This window comes from Lathyrus oleraceus, chromosome 6 (assembly GCF_024323335.1).
Source record: "Lathyrus oleraceus cultivar Zhongwan6 chromosome 6, CAAS_Psat_ZW6_1.0, whole genome shotgun sequence".
Classification (NCBI taxonomy): domain Eukaryota; kingdom Viridiplantae; phylum Streptophyta; class Magnoliopsida; order Fabales; family Fabaceae; genus Lathyrus; species Lathyrus oleraceus.
In genome coordinates, this window is record NC_066584.1 from 408,069,488 (window position 1) to 408,089,844 (window position 20,357).

The 20,357-nt window shown below is 35.5% G+C and overlaps 1 protein-coding gene across 6 annotated transcripts; it reads right to left on the reverse strand.

Moving 5' to 3' along the window:
• Positions 1-208: 208 nt before the first annotated feature.
• On the reverse strand, positions 209-5,166 carry LOC127092146 (pentatricopeptide repeat-containing protein At2g16880). 6 transcript variants are annotated; one of them, XM_051030961.1, is made up of 6 exons: positions 2,779-5,166; positions 2,392-2,437; positions 2,144-2,248; positions 1,387-1,739; positions 1,152-1,308; positions 209-598 (listed from the first exon to the last, which is right to left on the reverse strand). In XM_051030961.1, the coding sequence occupies exon 1, from the start codon at positions 5,091-5,093 to the stop codon at positions 2,802-2,804; it is 2,292 nt and encodes a 763-aa protein (XP_050886918.1). In that variant the 5' UTR covers positions 5,094-5,166; the 3' UTR covers positions 209-598; positions 1,152-1,308; positions 1,387-1,739; positions 2,144-2,248; positions 2,392-2,437; positions 2,779-2,801. The 6 variants fall into 6 exon arrangements, with proteins under 6 accessions (XP_050886918.1, XP_050886914.1, XP_050886913.1 ...); XM_051030957.1 differs by lacking the exon at positions 2,144-2,248 and having other exon boundaries at positions 1,152-1,291; XM_051030956.1 differs by lacking the exon at positions 2,144-2,248.
• Between the last annotated feature and the right edge of the window lie 15,191 nt (positions 5,167-20,357).

Sequence of the window (20,357 nt, forward strand, 5' to 3'; positions counted from 1 at the left end):
AATTAAACAGAATCAAGATCATGGATGAGACAAACTAGTTTATTCATCAAGTCCAACCATGCATGTCATGTTTGCAATTAATGTCTTGGGATGAGTCAAGCTTGAACAGATGGTATGAATAAATAGTCTCGTTAAGTCAACTCAATTGATATTTGTGCATTGGTAGTTGTCAACTCAATTGATATTTGTGTGCATTGGTAGTTGTGCAGAGACATCAAAGGTAGGAGCGCGGATTCGAACTTGCGACATCCCATTTATTCACATTTAAAGGGTGAACGTCAGCCACTAAGTTACTTGACCAAAATAAAAAAGAGTGTATGAATAAATTTAACCAAAGTAGCATCTAACTTGATCTGTCCTTAGAAAAGATTGCGACCAAATATTTAAAACATGGTTCTCACATCATTTTGAAGTTATATAGTAATCTTATCACATCCATATGAAATGATTGACAGCCGACAATACTCAACTTTCGGAACCTTTCTTGTATTGTCTTGGTTGAGACGATCATTCAATTTTGTCAGTTGGTCCTTCAAATCACACAATTTTTCATCAATGTTGGTCCAAATCAAATTGGGAGTTCCCTCTTTATAGTAAACTGCAATAATGTTAGAGTTCATTTAGACTCGATATGGGTAAGATTTCATGGTTTTGTGTTGTGAACGAAAACAAACCAAACACATTAATTTATACAAATTCATACATTATAGTCCACATAAGTTGTGTTAAATACCACACAACTTGTCGGTGCGATCTTGATCACATAAACATAACTAATAAAAGATAATTTAACAAAAAAACAAATCACCTGGAAAAGAAAGATTAAAGCAACATTCTAGCACACAACTTAAAAAAACATAAAGGGAACTTGATTTTAACTTAGTAAAGTTTAGTTTTAATAGAAAAAGTTTTAACTATAACTAGTTAAATAATTGTGTCACCTCATCACTTATATTGATGTGCCCGTGTCAGAAAAGAGCGCTTGTTTGCTCCCTAAACCCTAAATCTAAAAAAATTTATTAAAAAAAGTCTTCAACTTAAAAACGAAGGTAAGTGTCAGAACTGGTTTGTCCAAAGCATAGTGAAGAGTGATGATCAATGTCAAACTATATGTTAATAAATTCAATTTATGGAGTGTGTATGCAGCATACCTGCAAAGCATACATCTTTGAGGGTAAAATAATTCTGAAGCAGAACCTTAAATATGATTGCTCAGCATTAACCTTCTCTTCCAGTCACCCCTCCAATTGGAGGAATCTTACGAAATGTACCCTTGTCGAATGACTGGAACCTACACACATATATATACTGCCCAACTTATATGAATGGGACTGAAAGCTAAGTAAAATGAAATGAAGTAAAGGGAAACATCATATCCTGAAATACCTTTCCGCTTGCAGCTGATTCGGCTACTGCATCTACAACAATATTTGATATTCTAGAAAAAGGACGCATATGATATGCGCACCAAAGTTCCGCTAATGCATCACAACACTATTCGTAGCAGTCCAAGTGGCGGTTTCATTTGTGGAATAAAGTTGGTTTTATTTTATTTTCCATTAAGATACCCAACTGTGCAAACATTGCAGTTCCAGAATGGTCATCAATAGCTTGCACTTCTGCTGGACCATTATGTACTTCTTCTGGATGAGCAACTTGGGGGATCATCAAAAGTTTGCAGTGACCAAATAAAAAAGGTTTGCTGGTGTTAGGGAAATCGGCCGGGACAGACTGCAATTCTGCACATAAGTAACTAGGTGCATCACATTTTCAGGGCTAAATGTAGACTACTAATAAGGCAATGTGAAGTAATGCATCACATTCCAGGGTTGGTGGAGTCATATGTGAACAAACATGACTGAAGTGTAAGTCTTATAAAGTACAAACTGATCTACTCTCTCCAATACCACAAAAAAAAACAGAATCTGATCTAATCATTACAAATGTATAGAATCCTCTAAATATGTGTGGTCAAACAAATCACCGTAACAGCAAGCAAATCACTAATCCAGATTTTGCACGCATGAATACACAGGGCCAGTAATTCCAGGATCAAACCCTAAATCAGCGAAATTTACAAGAACCGGACAAAAATGGTTTCACTTGAATCAGAACAAAGAATGCAAAAAGAGAAGGATCATACAGCAATGAACTGCAATGGAGTGAGCAGTTAAGGTTCTAGTGTTGTTCATCATACTGTATTGAAATGGAGTTCACTGTAGTGAACCATTGTAACTTGTAATTAACCCTGTTCAGTTTGCAAATCGGTTTTAAAAATTCAGTTATTTAAAGATTAGTGCAGTTCTGTTATACATGCATTATGAATGTATGATTTACTTCAGTTTTCTGAACAACAACAAAAAGTCCAGTTAAGTTTGAATAGCCACTTACTCAAGCTTCTGCCCACTTGTTATAGTTCAGTCCAAGCACCTGAGTCCTATATTTGTAAAAATAAAACTAGGAGCTGAATCAACAAGCTAAACAAATTTCAACTTCAAGTGAACGCAGATGTTATATATGGCATGACAATTAGAATCTCTACTTATGTATACAATTTTACACTGCAAGCAGCATAAGAAGTCCTAATAATGACAGTTAATTCTAGAAACCAACAAAATAACACAAATGCATATGGAGGCAAAAGGCTAAATAGTCACCATAGTTGAAAAAACTAACTGAATGAAAACTTGCATGACATCATTGGTGCTGTCACAACATTGTTTTTACATCATGATACATCATTATGGACAACAAAAATCCAAATGCCAAAATACATACCGAGACAATCTATTGTGTAATTCTTATCTGGCAGCTTTTGATATGCTTTTCCGCCTCTTCAATAGCCCATCCATTAGCTTGATATATGTATATTTATTTAAAGAAACTCCTTTCTGCTCTGCCTGTTGAAACAGATTCATCGCTTCCTTGTACTTCCCCTGAGTACACAAACTACTTATTTGCTCCGAGTACATCATATCACTTGTACCAACCTCCGGAGAAGTGTCTTGAGCTTTCACATCTTGCTCTTTCTCTGCAAGTTTCGAAACGAATTTTGCTGCTTCCTCATTTCTACCAGCATTAGTAAGTGCACTCGTAATAGCATTATAGGTATATCGATCAGGCTCCATATTTTTCTTCTCCATTTCTACCATAAGATCGAATGCATCCTCAAGTCGTCCTTCTTGGCAAAAAGAGGATATTACTATGTTGTATGTGACTAAGTCAATGGGCTTCCCTTTAGAGATCCATGTGTTAAATAGGGTAAGACCTTTCTCCAGCTTACCCCCTCTGCAAAGTCCCCGGAGAAGAATATTACACGTGAAAATGTCTGGTTTGAATGAGTGCTCTACCATTTTGTTATGGAACTGAAAAGCTTTCTCTACCACTCCTTCCCAGCAGTAACCATGTATAATTATGTTACAAGTAGCTTCATCGGGGACCAAACCTTTCTCTAAAAGCTCATTCAGTCTATCAACAGCTTGATCAGTTTTTCCGGACAGACACAATCCCCTGATTATAGTGTTATAAGTGACAACAGTGGGAACAATCCCTTTTTCCTTCATCTCATCCCAAAGCTTCAACGCCCTGTCTGCTTGTTCGTCCTTGAAATACCCCATGATTAGAGTTCCATATGTTACCTCATCAAGAATATAACCTCGCTTCCTGGCATTTATAGTCAAGTTGTATGCATCCTCTAGCTTCTTCTCTGAGCATAAAATATGCAATATGGTGTTTAGAGTAAAAGTATCTGTTTTCAATCCCTTCCTTCCCATTTCATCCATCATCTTAAATGCCTCTCCCATCTTTCCAGTCTTACAATAACTATTAATCATAGTGTTATAAGTAAAACAATCCGGAGAGAACCCACTTTCCGCCATCTTTGCCATTACATTACTCGCCTCATCAATCTTACCTTCCTTACAAAGCCACTTAACCATTATATTATGAGTCACAGCATTTTCCTTAACCCCCCTCGACTTCATTTCCTCTACCAACTTATGTGCTTCAATGCTACCCCGATGCTCAAAACACCCATCAATCAAAGTATTATAGGTAACAACATCCGGTACGAGTCTCAAATTCTCCATCTCATCTCTAAGCCTAATAGCCTCGTCAATCTTACCCTCGTCACATAAACCTCTAACCATAGTATTATAAGTCCAAACATCAGGCAACATATCATTCCCAGTCATCAATTCAATAACCTCAGCAGCTTCTTTCAACCATTTCACCTTACAATACCCATGAACCAAAATATTATAAGTATTCCTATTAGGAACAAGACCACTACTCTTCATCTGTTGCAACAAATCCCTCACTTTACTCAACTGACTCCTCTTACACAAAGCATTCAAAACAGTATTGTAAGTAACATTATCAGGGCAACAACCAAACTCACCCATTTGATTAATCAACCGAAAAGCCTCGTTGAAATTATTATTAGAACAATAACCGTGAATCAAAATGTTGAACGTGTTGGTGTTAGGTTGAACACCAAGTTTTATTGAATCCTGAAAAACCTGTCTTGACAAAAGAATAGAATGAGAGGAATTAGACCTGACAAGAGCGTTAAGGAGAGTGTTGCAAGTGAGCAAATTCGGTCGAAACCGAAGGCGTTTCATTTTGTTGAAAATCTCGAAAGCGAGTTGAGGTTGTTGGGAGAGAACATAAGCAGCTATGGAAGTATCAAGGAGAGGTTTTGGGATGGAATGATCGGAGCGAAGGAGGCGTGAGTGAAGGGAATGGCGAGGGTGATCGGAGGAGATGAAATCGAGGAGGAGGGATTTAGCGTCGGAGAATTTGCGGCGGGAGAGGAGAGGAGGGAGGAGAGTGAGGAGTGGTTTGGGGGAAACGGAGAGGGTTGAAGGTGCGTTTGTTTGGAACCATTTGAAGAAGGAAACTAGGGTTTGTGGATGAGAGTGAAGTGGCTTCCATGAGAGGATTGAGATGATGATGGGGAGAGTGAGGTGAGGGATGAAAGGTTGAAGGTTCTGTGGGTTTTGGTGGTTGGTTAGCATGGTGGTTATGGTTTTGATGAGATGTTGTTCGTCGCCGCCGCCGCCACCGCCGGTGCCGGTGGTTGTGTTCATCATCTTCCTCTTTTATTTTCTGCTTCAGGGTTTTGGTTTTTTTTGCTTACTCGGTTTGCAAAAACCTTAACAAGTGTTCACCATTAGGCTAAAATTATAAAACTATTAAAATTAAAATTTCCAACTTAATTTTTTACTGGTTTTCTAATTTTCTTACTTGTTTTTCAAATTATTAATTTTGATTTTTTTTAAAAATAATTATATTTTTCAAAAATAATATCAAAATAACTAGTGATTCAAAGTATTTACCAATGAGATTAATTATTGTGCACGGTCAGTGTAAAAAGTTTTACACTATCGATTCATCACCATCACCCGTTTGCATTACTTTATAGATTTTTAAAATAAAAGTCAAATTTGTTTCAATATCCAACGGCTATGATTAAGTGACGGTGTAAAATCCTTTTACACTGTCAGTGTATTTCAATTAAATCCTTTACGAATATAATTATTCTTTCAAAAAAATATTAACAAATGCACAATTTACATTGGTGCATGCAACAAAACTATTGGGCATAGACGACATTTGCATTGACGCATGCATGTCCATGTCGCTACTACGAGTGGCGCATGAATGTCCAATGTGCCACATGCAATGGCGCATGCATAGTTCATTCAGTGGAGGCGCCAATGCATGTGGCTACTGTTCATGCACTCCTTCTATAAATACAACATCACTCTTCCATAATTTTTCACACATCTTCTTACTATCTCCTTCCATTTTTCTTCATTCTCCTTCCATTTTTCTTTAAAATGTCTTCATATATGTGTCCTTATATTCACAAGAGAAATGTAGATTTAATTTTTTCAACAAAATTGTTTCTGGATGAACGTTAAAACTGACAGAGACGTTCACATGATGATGTATACTTCTCACAAAATTGTTTTGATGGTTGTAATCACATAGTTATGTTGTTTATTTGTTGTATTTGTTTGTGATGTTATTTTATTGTTGTAGTTGTTTGTGTTGTTGTTTTATTGTTGTTTTCAAGCTATTGTATCTGAATCTTATGATATTTATGAAATGAATGTTATTTTCAATATAAAGTAAAATGTTACAATTAAAATTATGTTGTTGTGCTTGGTCTAACACTGGGACAGTTTGTACGATTATGACCGGGCTGGTGACATGAACTACATAATCTCACCATTTTGTTCGTCGTATCCATTTCAGTTCGAATATGGGTGCTATTTGGACGGTCTTTTTTCTTTCTTCGCATTATTTTATTGTGGAAAAGTATGTCCCCTTGATACGCAGACCAATAATCCTCTTTTGCTACCACCGAAAAGTTAATTTTGTAAATATTGTATAGGTTTATGACTTTGTAAACGACGGATAGTAAGTTGGAAGGATCCTATTGAACCTTTGAACATGCCGCTATGACATGGGAGCAGGGCATACGAAAGGCTTGGAACTTTCCGCAGTCGCACCAACCTCTATCTAGTACACTCGATAGTGTCCCATCAGCATGCCTTCATTATGATCCATTGACTCAACAACATTATACCAACATTTAGTACAGTCAAACATTGTGACCACATGCGTGTTAGCTTTGGCAGCTTCCTCTTTAATGAATTTCATTGAAGCATCATTAAACAACTGTCCAAATTGTAACACTGAACTCCATTTGGAATGTCTGATCTCAAACAACGTCTGTAGCCTATAATAGGTTGCCTGCACTAAAGCGGTTATTGGTAGGTTTCAGATGCCTTTGAAGACAGAGTTTATTGATTCCACAAGATTTATTGTCATGTGGCCCCATCGTTGACCGTTGTCATATGCCCTAGTACACTTCTCCAATAAAATATTGTCGATTCACTTTACTGCATCTACACTTGACAATCTGATGTCTTCGCGGTAGTGTTTAAAGAAAGGTTCTGATAATGCATACCCTGCATTGGCAACCTTTTTCCAGTGTTTTGTCTTTGATCTCCCGCATGAAATTTTGAGTGATATGTCTAATGCAGTAGACATGTGTCGAAGGAGGATCCTGACAGCCATTATCAATGTTTTTATAGGCACTCACAATTGATGGTATCTGTTTGAGATCAAACATAAGCTAGGTTGAGGAGCAACATGCAATCGGAGATCTTTTAGGAAAAAACTCCATCCCCCGGCAGTCTCCCTTTCAACTAGTGCTAAGGCGATTGGAAAAATTTTATTGTTGCCATCTTGTGTCACTTCCATGAGTAGTGTTCCTTTATATTTCTCGTACAGCCGTGTACCATCAATTTGTATAATAGGTTTACAGAAAGTAAAACCTTTTATACATGGTTGATACATCCAGAAGAGTCGGTGGAATATGCCATTACCACTAACACAAGTCTCGTATAGGGTATATGCCGACAACGTTTCCAAATTGACAATAGTCCCTAGAACCTAATACTTAAGTGTCACCAAGTATTTTGGAAGTTCTTTGTATGACTCCTCTCAATTGTCAAACACTTTTTCAACTTCCTTAGTTTTAGGTATCCATGACTTCATGTATGATGGAGTATAATTGTATTATGTAACGATATGCGAGATTATTGTACTCACCTTTAACGACGGATTGTCGCTAATGACAAACAAAATTTCATCGCATATTAATTGAGAGTTGAGTTTGTGATGGTTCTGCATCGGGTTCTTCAGATAATTGTTTGATAAGTAATCTTCAGTGTTAGCTTTGGCTAATCTTCAGATAGAGGATCTTCAAATACAGGGTCTTCAGATATAAGGTCTTCAGAGCCTTCGGGTGTGCAAGTCTTTAGAATCTTCAGGTGTATAGTTTTTCAGAGTCTTTAGATGTACACATCTTCAAAGTCTTCAGATGTAAGATTGAATGATAGATTCTGTATGTAATTTATTCAGAAGAGTTCTTTGTCTGAGGTCAGATTTGATCTCTTTAACGCTGGATTAACAGTTCTGGACTTCGCTAGTTGTCAGATATTGTTCTCATCATATTTATTTTTCTTTAGAATCCTGCATACTTAGAGAAATTTTTTAGGGTGCCAAATTGTTTCATTCTTTGTTATCATCAAAACTTAGAGATATATTACAAAACTAAAATCTTGTTCTAATAATCTCCCCCCTTTTTGATGATGACAAAAACTTAGACTTCTGATGAAACAATGGCATTTAACAAGATACTGATTAAAAAATGAATCAGAGTCAGATAAAGTATTACTCCCTCTGAGATTGACAACCCCCCCCCCCCCCTAAGTCTGATACTTAAGAAATTTTTAGAGTTTCTTTGTATCATAGGGGTTTTTAGGATTAGAGAGTTTCTTACCAGAGTTTCTTAGATTGCTTTTCTTATTTCTTAGATGCTGATTCAGTTTTCCTTGTTCAGATATATCCTGTAAAAACACTTAGAGAACATAATAGATTTATAATATTGAAATGTAAGCGGTGTATTCTAAGAGTTAGATATTTTATTTCATCAGAAAGTTGTTATTTCTTTCTCCCCCTTTTTTGTCAGACTCAAAAAGAACAAAGTAACAACAAGAATAAAACATGGAAGCCAACCAAATTTTCGTTTAAAGTTCAGAAAGATACACAGAGAAGAAAACATATAAGCAAAGAGCCTTAGAGGCAAAAAAAACTCTTAGAACTAACAAGTACAAACAAATAGTCCTAAAGTGCCTAAGGGTTTGGAGGAGGAGGCATCCTCTGAAGTAGCTGGGTAAGCAAGCCTTGGATGTTGGAGTTGACTTGATCTTACTAGTCGAGTCTGGCTCTCACAAGTTGTTGTTCCTTCTGATGTTCTTCCAGAGTCTTAAGCCCCAACGAAGCGAGATCAGATGTCGATGACTCACCTCGAGTCAGAGCAATTTCAGTAGTCTTTGCAGCTTCCTCTGTAGCTATATGTGATACTTCTTCAGCTTCAGCGACAACTTTCTCCTTAGCTTCCTTCATGGCCTTCTCTTCAGCTTCTTGTCTAGCCTTCTCTTCAGCTTCCTTCATGACCTTTTCATCAGCTTCCTGCGCCAAACGCGCCTCTAGTCTTTCCTCAGCTCCTCTAATGTAGTCATTTCTGACTTGTTCAGAGAGTCCTTTGAGCTTAAAGACCTCAGATGTCATCCACCTGAGAAATCCATTCCAGTGAGTCCTTACTTCAAAAGGATTGTCACTTAGTATGGATTCTTCAGATAACTTTCTGAGCCTCGCAATAGAGTTTTCTAAGAATATAACAAATACTTCTTCCAGGGTTGGAAAGGTTAGTTTAGGTTCAGAGGTTGGATAAATGGGTTCAGAGGGGATTTGAATGGTTTCAGAGGGTTCAGTGGGAGGTTCAGAAGATGGTAGAGTTTCTAAGGGTGTTGAAGGAGGTGTGGAGGGAGTTGGTATAGGTTAAGAAGTTTATGGGACATATGTAGTCTGTTCAGATTCTATTATGGCTTGAAGTTGTACCAAGTGGGAGAGGAAGGGTTAGGAATTTCTGGTTGTTTAGAGCCAGAGGAAAGGTCATAATATGGAGGAGATGAGGGAGGTTAAATGGGTTCATTGAAAAGTAGGGCCTTAGATATAGGGAGTGTTATGGTTGTGAGGTCGAATTTTTGTAGAGGGGATGAAGATGTGTTAGTTTCAGAGTTATGGGGTTCTGAAGGAGTTAGAATGGAAATAGTTGGTTCAGAGGGAGAATATGTGGGGGTGGTTGAGGTAGGGAAGATGATATTTGCCCAGACCCAGAAAGTAAAGGAGCTTTAGAAAGAGAAGACTTACTTGAAGCGGAGGAACTCAGAGGCACGGGTAGCTTCTAAGATGTTGAGGAATCTCCAGGCTTCAGAGTCTTATTCTTCAACTTCTTCTCAGAGGGTTCTCTCTTCCTCTTCATGAAGTTCGGAGGTATTTCTGGTAGCCAACCCAGAGTGAATCCAAAGATATCAATGCCTTGGGTAGCCAGATCATGTAGATAGTGAGTGATTACCTTTGGGGGATCAATCTTGGAGAAAAGATATATCCCATGAGAAACTTCCTTGTGATCCTTCAGAGCATTCCAAGAGGTATCCAAGGTGGGTTTGACTCTGACCTTGTCAATGATCCCTATACCCTTCATATTTTTTTGTCTTTTCATCAGAACCTGCAAGTGTTATCTTCAAATCTGCAAGGTTTTCAACTAGCTTTGACTTTTCAGAGTCAAGCTTATCATCAAATCTGACATGTATTGATTCTTCCACAATTTGTGTTTTTGTATTGTATACTCTTTAGCCTTTAGAGCGTTCTGAGTATCCCAACTTAATACACTTTTGTGCTTTAGAGTCAAACTTGTTCAGATTATCTTTAGTAGTTAGGATAAAATAAGAACATCTAAAAGGATGAAAATAAGAAATGTTGGATTTTCTTCCCTTACACAGTTCATAAGGAGTCTTCTTCAGAATAGGTCTAATATATATTCTATTATGAATGTAACACGATGTATTCACAGCTTCAGCCCATAAGTGCTTAGCCATATTTGTTTCATTGATCATGGTTATGGCCATTTTTTAGAGAGTCCTATTATTCATTTCTACAACTCCATTTTGTTGTGGAGTTCTAGGACAGGAGAAATCATGAGATATTCCATTAGAGTCAAAAATCTCTTCAAAATTTTTTTTTTCAAATTCGCCACCATGATACTTCTGACTCTGATGATTTTAGAGTCAAATTCATTTTGCACTTTTGAGCAGAAACTAGTGAACACAAAATGTGACTCATTCTTTTGTCTTAAGAATTTTATCCATGTCCAACGACTATAATCATCAACCATGACAAGTACATACTTCTTACCATTGACTGACGCTATCTTAACAGGTCCAAAAAGGTCAATGTGTAAAACTTCCAGAGGCTTAGAGGTAGAAACAACATTTTTGTTTTTGAAGGTTGTTTTAGAAAATTTTCCTTTTTGACATGCTTCACAAAGAGAATCTGAAGAAAACTTCAGCTTAGATAGGCCTCTGACTAACTCAAATTTATTTAGATGATAAATCCTCCTCATGCTAATGTGACCCAAGCGTCTATGCCACACCCATTGATCTTCATTTACAGACATTAAACATTTTACATTTTGATCTTTTAAATCTGAAATCTTAATTTTGTAAATGTTGTTCTTCCTCTTACCAGTGAAAAGGATTGTGCCCTTTTTCATATTAATAGCTTTCCACGTTTTTTTATTAAAGATTATATCATAATTGTTATCACTTAATTGACTTATGGATGACAAGTTATGCATTAATCCTTCAACATAAAGGACATCAGAAATAGAAGGAAGAGATCCATTACCAACTGTTCCAGGTCCTCTGATTCTTCCTTTCTGATTTCCTCTAAAGCCTACAAAGCCAACATCTTTAAGTTCAAAGCTTTGGAATATATGCTTTCTTCCCGTCATGTGTCACGAGCATCCAGAGTCCAGGTACCATGATTGGTGTTTTAACTATGTTGCACAAAATATCTGCAACATATACTATTTTATCTTTTGGTACCAAGAATATTTTGGGTCCATTATGATTAGTTCTCCCAGAGTTTCTGGAAATGTTGGGTTTTTTAGCATTATTAAATTTTTGTATTTGTGCATGTGTGTAATGATAAGAAAAAGGAGATTTTGGTTTGTTTTCTGCATAAGGTTTTAGATCATCTTCATGAGAGTCATATTCAATTCCTCTTTTCTTATTGTGACTAACACCATAAATCATAGAAGCCATTTTGCTTCTTTCAAGCCCATTATTCAGAAATTTCTAAAAAGCTTTTTCGTATTTATATATGATGGTGTCAAAAGTAGGTGGGGCTTTGGAAAGAGATTCTTCAAGTTTTGAACATTTTTTGGTTGAAAATTCATTTTCTTTTTCAAGGATAAAGTTTTTTTCTTTAAGTTCAGAAACTTTTTTCTCAAGCTTATCACACTCTTCAACTGTTTCTTCATGAACCCTTTTTAGGTTCTTGAATTTCAATCGAAGCTTCTGATACAAGCTCAGAGATTTTGATAAACAGGCTTCCAGATCAGGCCGAGAAAATTCATAAAATACCTCTTCATATTCAGATTCCTTTTCGGATGAACTTTCAGATGTGGTGGCCATGAATGCGAGATTTGCCTATTCCTCTTCAGAATCAGATTCTAAAGCGTCAAATTCAGAGTCATCCCATGTTGTCATGAGTCCCTTCTTCTTAGATCTGAAGGATTTTTTCTTGAATCCTTATTTTCTGGAACTGTCTTTCTTGAGCTTTGGACATTCATTTATGTAGTGTATAGGTTCTTTGTATTTATAACAGGTTACCTTTTTGTTGGGTCTGCCTCTGGAGGTTGACTCTGGACGATCTCCCTTCTGTCTGGGTCTTCTGAAGTTGTTATTTCTTTTTTTCCAGAGTTGTTTGATTCTTTTGGATAGAAGAGATAACTCTTCTTCATCATCAGAATCTTCCTTCTCAAAGTCATCATCGTCTTCTTATTCAGCTTGAAAGGCTTTGTTCCTTTTTGGCTTTCTTGTTTCTGATCTAGACTTCAGAGTTACTGATTTGCTTTTCTTTTGGGGTTCATCTTCCTCTAGATTTATCTCATGACTCCTGAGGGAGATGATAAGTTCTTCAAGTATTAGGTTATTCAGATCCTTGGATAACTTTAAAGCAGTAACCATATGTCTCCACTTCTTTGGAAGACTTCTGATTATCTTTTTGACATGATCTGTTATTGTGTATCCTTTGTCCAGAACCTTGAGTTCTACAACTAAAGTTTGGAATCTAGAAAACATTACCTCAACAGATTCATCATCTTCCATTATGAAGGCTTCATACTTTTGGATTAAGGCCAGATCCTTAGTCTATTTGAATTAATTATTGCCTTCATGAGTCATCTTTAAGGAATCAAAGATTTCTTTAGCTATTTCGCTGTTGGTGATTTTTGCATACTCATTGTAGGATATTGCATTCAACATAATAGTTATGGCTTTATGGTGATTCTTGAAATCATGCTTCTGATCATCATTCATTTAGCTTCTTGGAATGGCGATACTAAGAGCATATATGGGTGGTTCATAACCATTTGTAACAATTTCCCATAGATCAGTGTCGTAGCCTAGGAAGAAGCTTTCAATTGTGTCCTTCCAATAATCAAATTTCTTTCCATCAAATACTGGAGGTTTAGCATTATAACTATCTCTTTCATTTGTGCTAGCCATGATGTTTTTCTCACGTTGAATCTCTCTACACTGTTAAGTGTTTGATTCAAAAATCAATAACAGAGTCGAAGCTCTAATACCAATTGAAGGTGGAGAAAAATAAGAAATTGGGGGTTTGAATTGTTTTCACAGTAAATAAAAACTTTTGCAACACCATACATACGAAAGTAAAAGCAGATAACACAAGGAATTTATCCTGGTTCGCTTGAAAATCAAAGCTACTCAAGTCCACCCGCCCAAGGTGATTTCACCTTCAATAAGGACTTAATCCAATAATCTTGAAAAATTACAAGAATCGTCTAAGAGTTCAGTGACCTCTTAAGCCCTCTCAAGTCTACAGACTTCACAAGTCACTTGAGGAACCACAACAACTATAGAGAATTACAAGTATATGTTTAATGCTTCTTAGACAAGCAGTAAGACAACAATTAAGAACAGGTTGATCAATGATCACACTATGAGCACCAACTTTTGTGTTATTAATAAGTTTTACAATAGCAAGTATTCAAAAATATTGTTCAAGGTGTATTGTGGAATTCTTGTGTAATTTCTTCGTAGCTTGGTATGATGATAGTAAGGCCTTTATATAGAGCTTGGAAAAGATACCATTGGAGAGAAAATTGATGGAGATATCTTGCCAATCATGGGGCTTAATGATATTAATTTTCTTGTCCCTTTCCATAACAGTTTTAGAGTGTAGGCAATACAATCCTTAAATAGAATCATACCATACTTAGAATACTTCTTGATTATGTTTTTGCTTTTGATGAGTCATAAGATTTGTTTGTCGTGAATCAGAGTGAGCAGAGTTCAGAGTCTTTGAGCAGAGCTTGTATTCTTCAAATAGTTGTTTGATAAGTAATCTTCAGTGTTATCTTTGGTTGATCTTCAGATAAAGGGTCTTCAAATATAATGTCTTCAGATATAAGGTCTTCAGAGCCTTCGAGTGTGCAAGTCTTTAGAATCTTCAGGTGTACAGTTTTTCAGAGTCTTTAGATGTACACATCCTTAAAGTCTTCAGATGTAAGATTGAATGACAAATTTTGTATGTAATTTATTCAGAAGAGTTCTTTGTCCGAGGTCAGATCTGATCTCTTCAATGCTGGATTAGCAGTTCTGGACTTCGCAAGTTGTCAGATATTGTTCTCATCAGATTTATTTTTCTTTAGAATCCTGCACACTTAGAGAAATTTGTTAGGGTACCAAATTGTTTCATTCTTTGTTATCATCAAAACTTAGACATATATTGCAGAATTAAAATCTTATTCTAACATTAACTTAGGCGCCATTTGCAGTGGTTTCTATGAAGAATCTTGCATGCATGAGTCTATGGTTCAGACTACAATGAATCTCTGCCATGATTCCCTGTATGATTCCATTTTCTCTATCCAAAGTATGCGTCTTCACCAATGGCACATGCTCTAAAAAACAATGCATGCGCCATAACAAGATAATGCATGCGCCCTTACAAGATTCCTTACAGGATTCCCTACATGTTTATATGCCCTAAAAGGACAACACATGCGCCCTCCCCAATGGCGTATGCCCTAAAAAGACAAAACATGTGTCATCCCAATGCGTGTGCTTCAGACATCACATGCAAAAAAAAATATCACGTGAATGCAACATACCCTCAACCTACTTTCACATCTATAAATACTCATGTCTATTAGCCTTTCCATCAAACACACTCAACATATCTACATTGTATGCAACACTTAACTTATCTACTTGTCAGCAACAGATACTCAAACGCATTCAATAAAATGTCTCTATTGAACATGAGTGATGAACATCAAGGAACAATCGACAATATTGCGACATTTGTAAGTTATTATTTAACTTCCCTAATACTATTGTTTTTTACTTATTCTTACTTATTTCTTAATTATCTGTTGTTAGGACCCAAAGAGATTTCGATGTCGTGTACATGAATATGTACCACACGAACCTTTGATAGAATCGTATTTACGAGCATGCGATTTTGGTAATCTACTCAACATAGTCTCATACTCAATTGATTAAAAACTTATTCTTGCTTTGGTAGAAAGATGGAGACTCGGGGCCCGCATATTTCACCTTCCATTCAGTGAATGTACAGTCACACTTGAGGACGTATACATTTTGTTAGATCTATCTATCAATGATAAGGCCTTAAATTGTAGAGTTAACCAAGATAACTCTATATGCGAGGAATTGTTGGATGCCCCTTTCTGTGAAGACACAACTACATGACAAACTTTGGGTCAACCTAGGGGCCAAGGTATTAATTTAAAATATCTCAAACAGTATTATTCAAGTATAACATTAAAGAAGAATTGAATGAGTATGAAAAGATAATTAAAGCTCGTTGTTATATTATGATTCTATTTGGTAATTTTTTATTTTCTGAAAGTACTAGTAATACGGTAAATATTATGTATTTGTGGTTGTTACGAAACATAAATAAAGTAGACACATATAGTTAGGGTTCAACTATTTTTTCCCATCTATATAGTTTGTTGTGTAAAAATGCCATAAAGAAAATACTTGTACATTTTATTCTTGTGCCTATTTACTACAAGCATGGGGTTGGTCGAGAATGCAGTCACTCGCCCCAATCAACGAGAAGCCATTCACATTCCTCTATGCAACAAGGTAACTTTATCTAAAATATTCTAATTTGTTAGACTTTATACTACAACTGACTGTAACTAATATATTTTTTATCTTTTCGATCTAGGTGGTTAGTTAATGGGATGAACTACAATAGGTGTCCCAAACACGTTGTAGTAGTCTATCACAATCTTTTAGACCACATTGGACCAAATGATGTATTACTACTAAAGAATTCTACTTTTGATTTAAAAAAATTATCAAATTACATATCCTTTAATCATGTCAAATTCTTATATAGTTTATCTGGAGGCCGTATCTAGGTCTTAACCATCAGGTTAACAATGATGATGATGATGCAATTTGGACAGAAAAACACCAATCATATGGTTAACTATTATGGAGATGCACCAGAGTGACCATGTGAAACTGCAGTTCGACATACAACAACAAATTCCAGAACCTCAAACATGTTTGGGAGATTGACATCAACAAAGTGTCGATGGTCAATAGGAGTATTCCGATTGGAGAGACTTCACAAAAGAGATGTGTCGTCATTGGAGGAAAATCGACGTCATCACATCTTAAACGAACCATTCATACATGGTACTAGACCAACTCAACATTATATGGCTTGGTTTAGGTCGGTTACAATGTCACAGTTTGTGTATGAGCCAAGGTATTTGATTGATCCATGCCAACTAGCTTCATCATCATATGCCCAACAACAAATCCCCGCCCAACAACCAACCCCACACTCTTACCAGACCCAAGAACAATGTCAACCCACCCAAACCCAACTACCAACCTCACATCATCACCATCCCATATACACCCAACCTCGCAACCAATTCATGCCACACACCCAAACTCAAAACCAGGAACCAAATCCTTACCACCAACAACCATACGCAGCCACCACATCTATCTATAGCCCAGATGATTCATACAATTCAACATCATCCCATCATATCCCCCCACTTATGAACACTCAAACATCCCATCGCCACAACACCCAACCACTATTTGACTTTCTTACACAACAGGAACCATTGCTTCGTCTCCAAAATGATTCAATGTCGTCCACAAACAACCCAATCACAACGACCCAATTACGACAACATGGGCACCAAACTCAATTATGGCAGCACCGTTGGTGGCAACACCCCCAACTATTGGGGAGAAATAGTGACAAACTTGTCAAATACCGTTGGACCTTCACACCAGCCACCATTGCATCATGTCAGCACTCAAAGACCCTAAACACCTCAGGGAAATCGTGGGAGACTTGGAAGGCAGGCTAACGCACTGGGATGTGGAACAACGAGGCGTTTCAATTGGGCAGATCATTGATTTTCTTGTCAATTATTGTGTATTTTATCTTTATATCATAATATTATTAATTATTTTTCATTTACCTTTTTATTTCAATTCTATATAAGTATAACATAAAAAATTTCAAAAACAAATAATAATATTCAAAGCATGCGCCACATGCAATGACACATGCTTTTCATGTCATAAAGCATGCGCCAATTGCATTGGCTTCATCTGCATGCATACGCCATTTCAATTGGCGCCCTGATTCAATGGCATCATGAATGCATCATTTCAACTGATGCATGCTTTAGAAGGATACATGAAAAGTGGTTATATTGGTAAAGAACTTGAAATACTGGTTATTTTGGAAATATATTTGAAAAACTTGGTTGTTTTTTTTTAAAACTAATTTTTGTTAGTTTATCAAATTTTTATTTATTCTGTTTTTAATTTGTATCTTTCTTTGTTTTTATAAAGGATCTCCGATGATGCGCTTAGTGTTAAAAAGTTTTACATTGTCATCCAATAAAAATATATCATTTTGACTTACTATAATACATAATTGTTATTATTTACACTGTCATTATTTACATTGTTAATGCATCACCCATTTTCTCTTTTATAAATAGTTTTATGGTAATCTAATTAGTTTTTCTACCTTGGATTTTATTGTATTTTTCTTTTTTCTATTAGGAATTTTTTAGTATATTATACACTTTCGTTATTATATATTTTATTAAATATTAAGTTTAAATGCAATTTTATTTCTCTATTTTTAAATAAATAAAATTTTAGTTTTCTATTTTAAAAATTAATTTTTTATCTTCTTAATTTAAATTTATTGTGGATCTTTCACTTTTTCTTAAGTCAGTTTAAAATTTTATTTTATTTTTAAAATAAAAGTAATCAAAAGTGAATTTAAATTTATAATATAATATGCTACTAATTTATTAAAATAATGAATGTCACATCGTATTTAAATATGTTGTATAGTTAGGGTGTTCAAATTCAAATCGGTTTAAATAAAAATTGCAAATCGATTTAAAAAAATTAAAAATCGTAAAAAACCAAAAATTATTGAATGTGTTTGGATGCCATTTTTAAAAACCATTTGGTCTGGATCGAATTTCGAATTGATTTTTTAAAATCAATCCGAACCAAACTGAACTGCTTGTATATATTACGATACTTATTTATTTTTATTAGTATGAAATTATTGTATTAATTTATTATTAGATGACACATATTTTTATAAATACTATTTATTAGTGTGATTTTATCTATTTATTTTTATTATTTCATATTTTTCAACTATAAGCGGTCATTATTATTTTGTAATATTAAATTTTAATATAGTATATGTTATATATTATATCAAATTTATTATTTATTAGTATTTTTATAATACTAATAAAATATAATTTATAATTTGTATTGAGAATGCAATTCATGGTGTCAAAGCATCTTGCTGTCGAAACATCTAGTTGTCGAGGAGTTAGTCTCGACGTGAATTTTTACTTAGGCCCAATTTTGTAGTGTTAGCAGAATTATGTATTTTGGGTTTTCCTTGAGGAGCAAGCAAACCCAACTCTATAAATAGATAGTAGCCCTTATTGATTGCAATGTACAACAGAAGTGCAGTTGCATAGTTGAATAAATCTTAGTTTAAGAGCAGAGAGTTACTCTGCTGAAATTCTTCTTCTTTTTCCCCTACTTTGATAAAACCTTAATTCCCTTTCTTCCAATTTTCATCTTTTATTTCTTCTTCCATTAAAATTGTATAGCAAAATCTTGCAACCAAGGTTGGTTGATTCAGTCGAGTGAAAAGTGAAGAACAAGATGAGTAATCAATCAGAAAGATTGATTCTTGTTCATCAAGATTCGGTTCAGAATTCTCCATAGGTTTTGGTAAATTTCTTGAAGGGAAATTGGTGAATTTCCTGCATCTGGTATCTAGAGCACTAGTTAAACGATTTGTGGGAAGTAAAACATGATGGTGATGAATCATCTGAACAAGCATTTTCTGGCGAGTCTCCCAATTTTGAAGAATCATAATTAAGAGAATTAGTGCAAGTAGATAAATGTTATCTTTTGTTATCAAGATTTTGGGATCTTGTGAAGGAGGGAGTTACGTTGCTTGCAGCAAACGCATCAGGTGAAAAATAGGCGGCACACAAAGAATTGAAGAAGAAAGATTATAAATCTTTCTTTATGATCCATCAATGCATTGATGCAGAAAATTTCGAAAAGGTTAGCGATGTTGAATTAACGAAAGAAGCATGTGAAATTCTTGAAAAATTGTTTGTAGGCGCAGGAAAGGTGAAAGAAGTGAGATTACAAACTCACAAAAGAAAGTATGAATTGCTTCAGGTGGAAGACAATGAAAGCAAAACTGGTTTTTTCACTAGGGTTTCAAAATTGGTGAATCAAATCAAGGTATGTGGAGAAGTGTTGACATCAAGATCAGTTGTTTCAAAGATCTTGAGGTCATTAACTCCAAATTTCGACCACATGGTAGTAGCCATAGAAGAGTCGGAAGATTTGTCAACATTGATAAAGGAAGAGCTTCAAGGGACGCTTGAATCTCATGAACAAAGAATGATTGAAAGAGCTGCAGGTAAGTCGAAAAGTGATTGGATTTACAAGTGCAATCAGCTAAAAAAACAAAGGCAAAAGGAAGTGGTCTAACAACAAAGGTATAAGAGGCTACAACCATCCGATTGGTCAAAATTAGTAAGAAGGAAGTTGTTCGAATAAGAGAAAGTTCTCATATCAAAGCAACCAAAGAGGTGGTGTTGCAGTTAAAGGAAAAGGTGATGGTCAAAAACTTGACAAAAGTCACATTCAGTGTTTCAACTGTCAGAAGTATGGTCACTACTCTAGTGATTGTCCTAAAAAATAAAAGAATCAAGTCAATGATACAAAGTTTGCAAAGCATAAAGAAGAAGAGATGTTGTTGATGGTCACAAGAAGAGATGAAGAAAGATTCTAGGACCAATGGTACTTGGACTCAGGATGTTCATCACACATGATTGGTAGGAATGACTGGTTTGTCAACATGAAACCCTCAATGAAGAACATGGTAAAATTTTCAAATGATAATACTCTAGTAGTTGAAGGTATTGGTGATGTTCTGATTATGAGGAAAGATGGAAAAAGGTCAGTAATTTACAATGTACTATACATATCAAGCGTGAAAAGTAATTTGCTTAGCATAGGGTAGTT

Excerpts from the sequence above, each read along its gene's own strand:
- LOC127092146 (XM_051030958.1), bottom strand. The coding sequence starts at position 5,093 with ATGATGAACACAACCACCGGCACCGGCGGTGGCGGCGGCGGCGACGAA.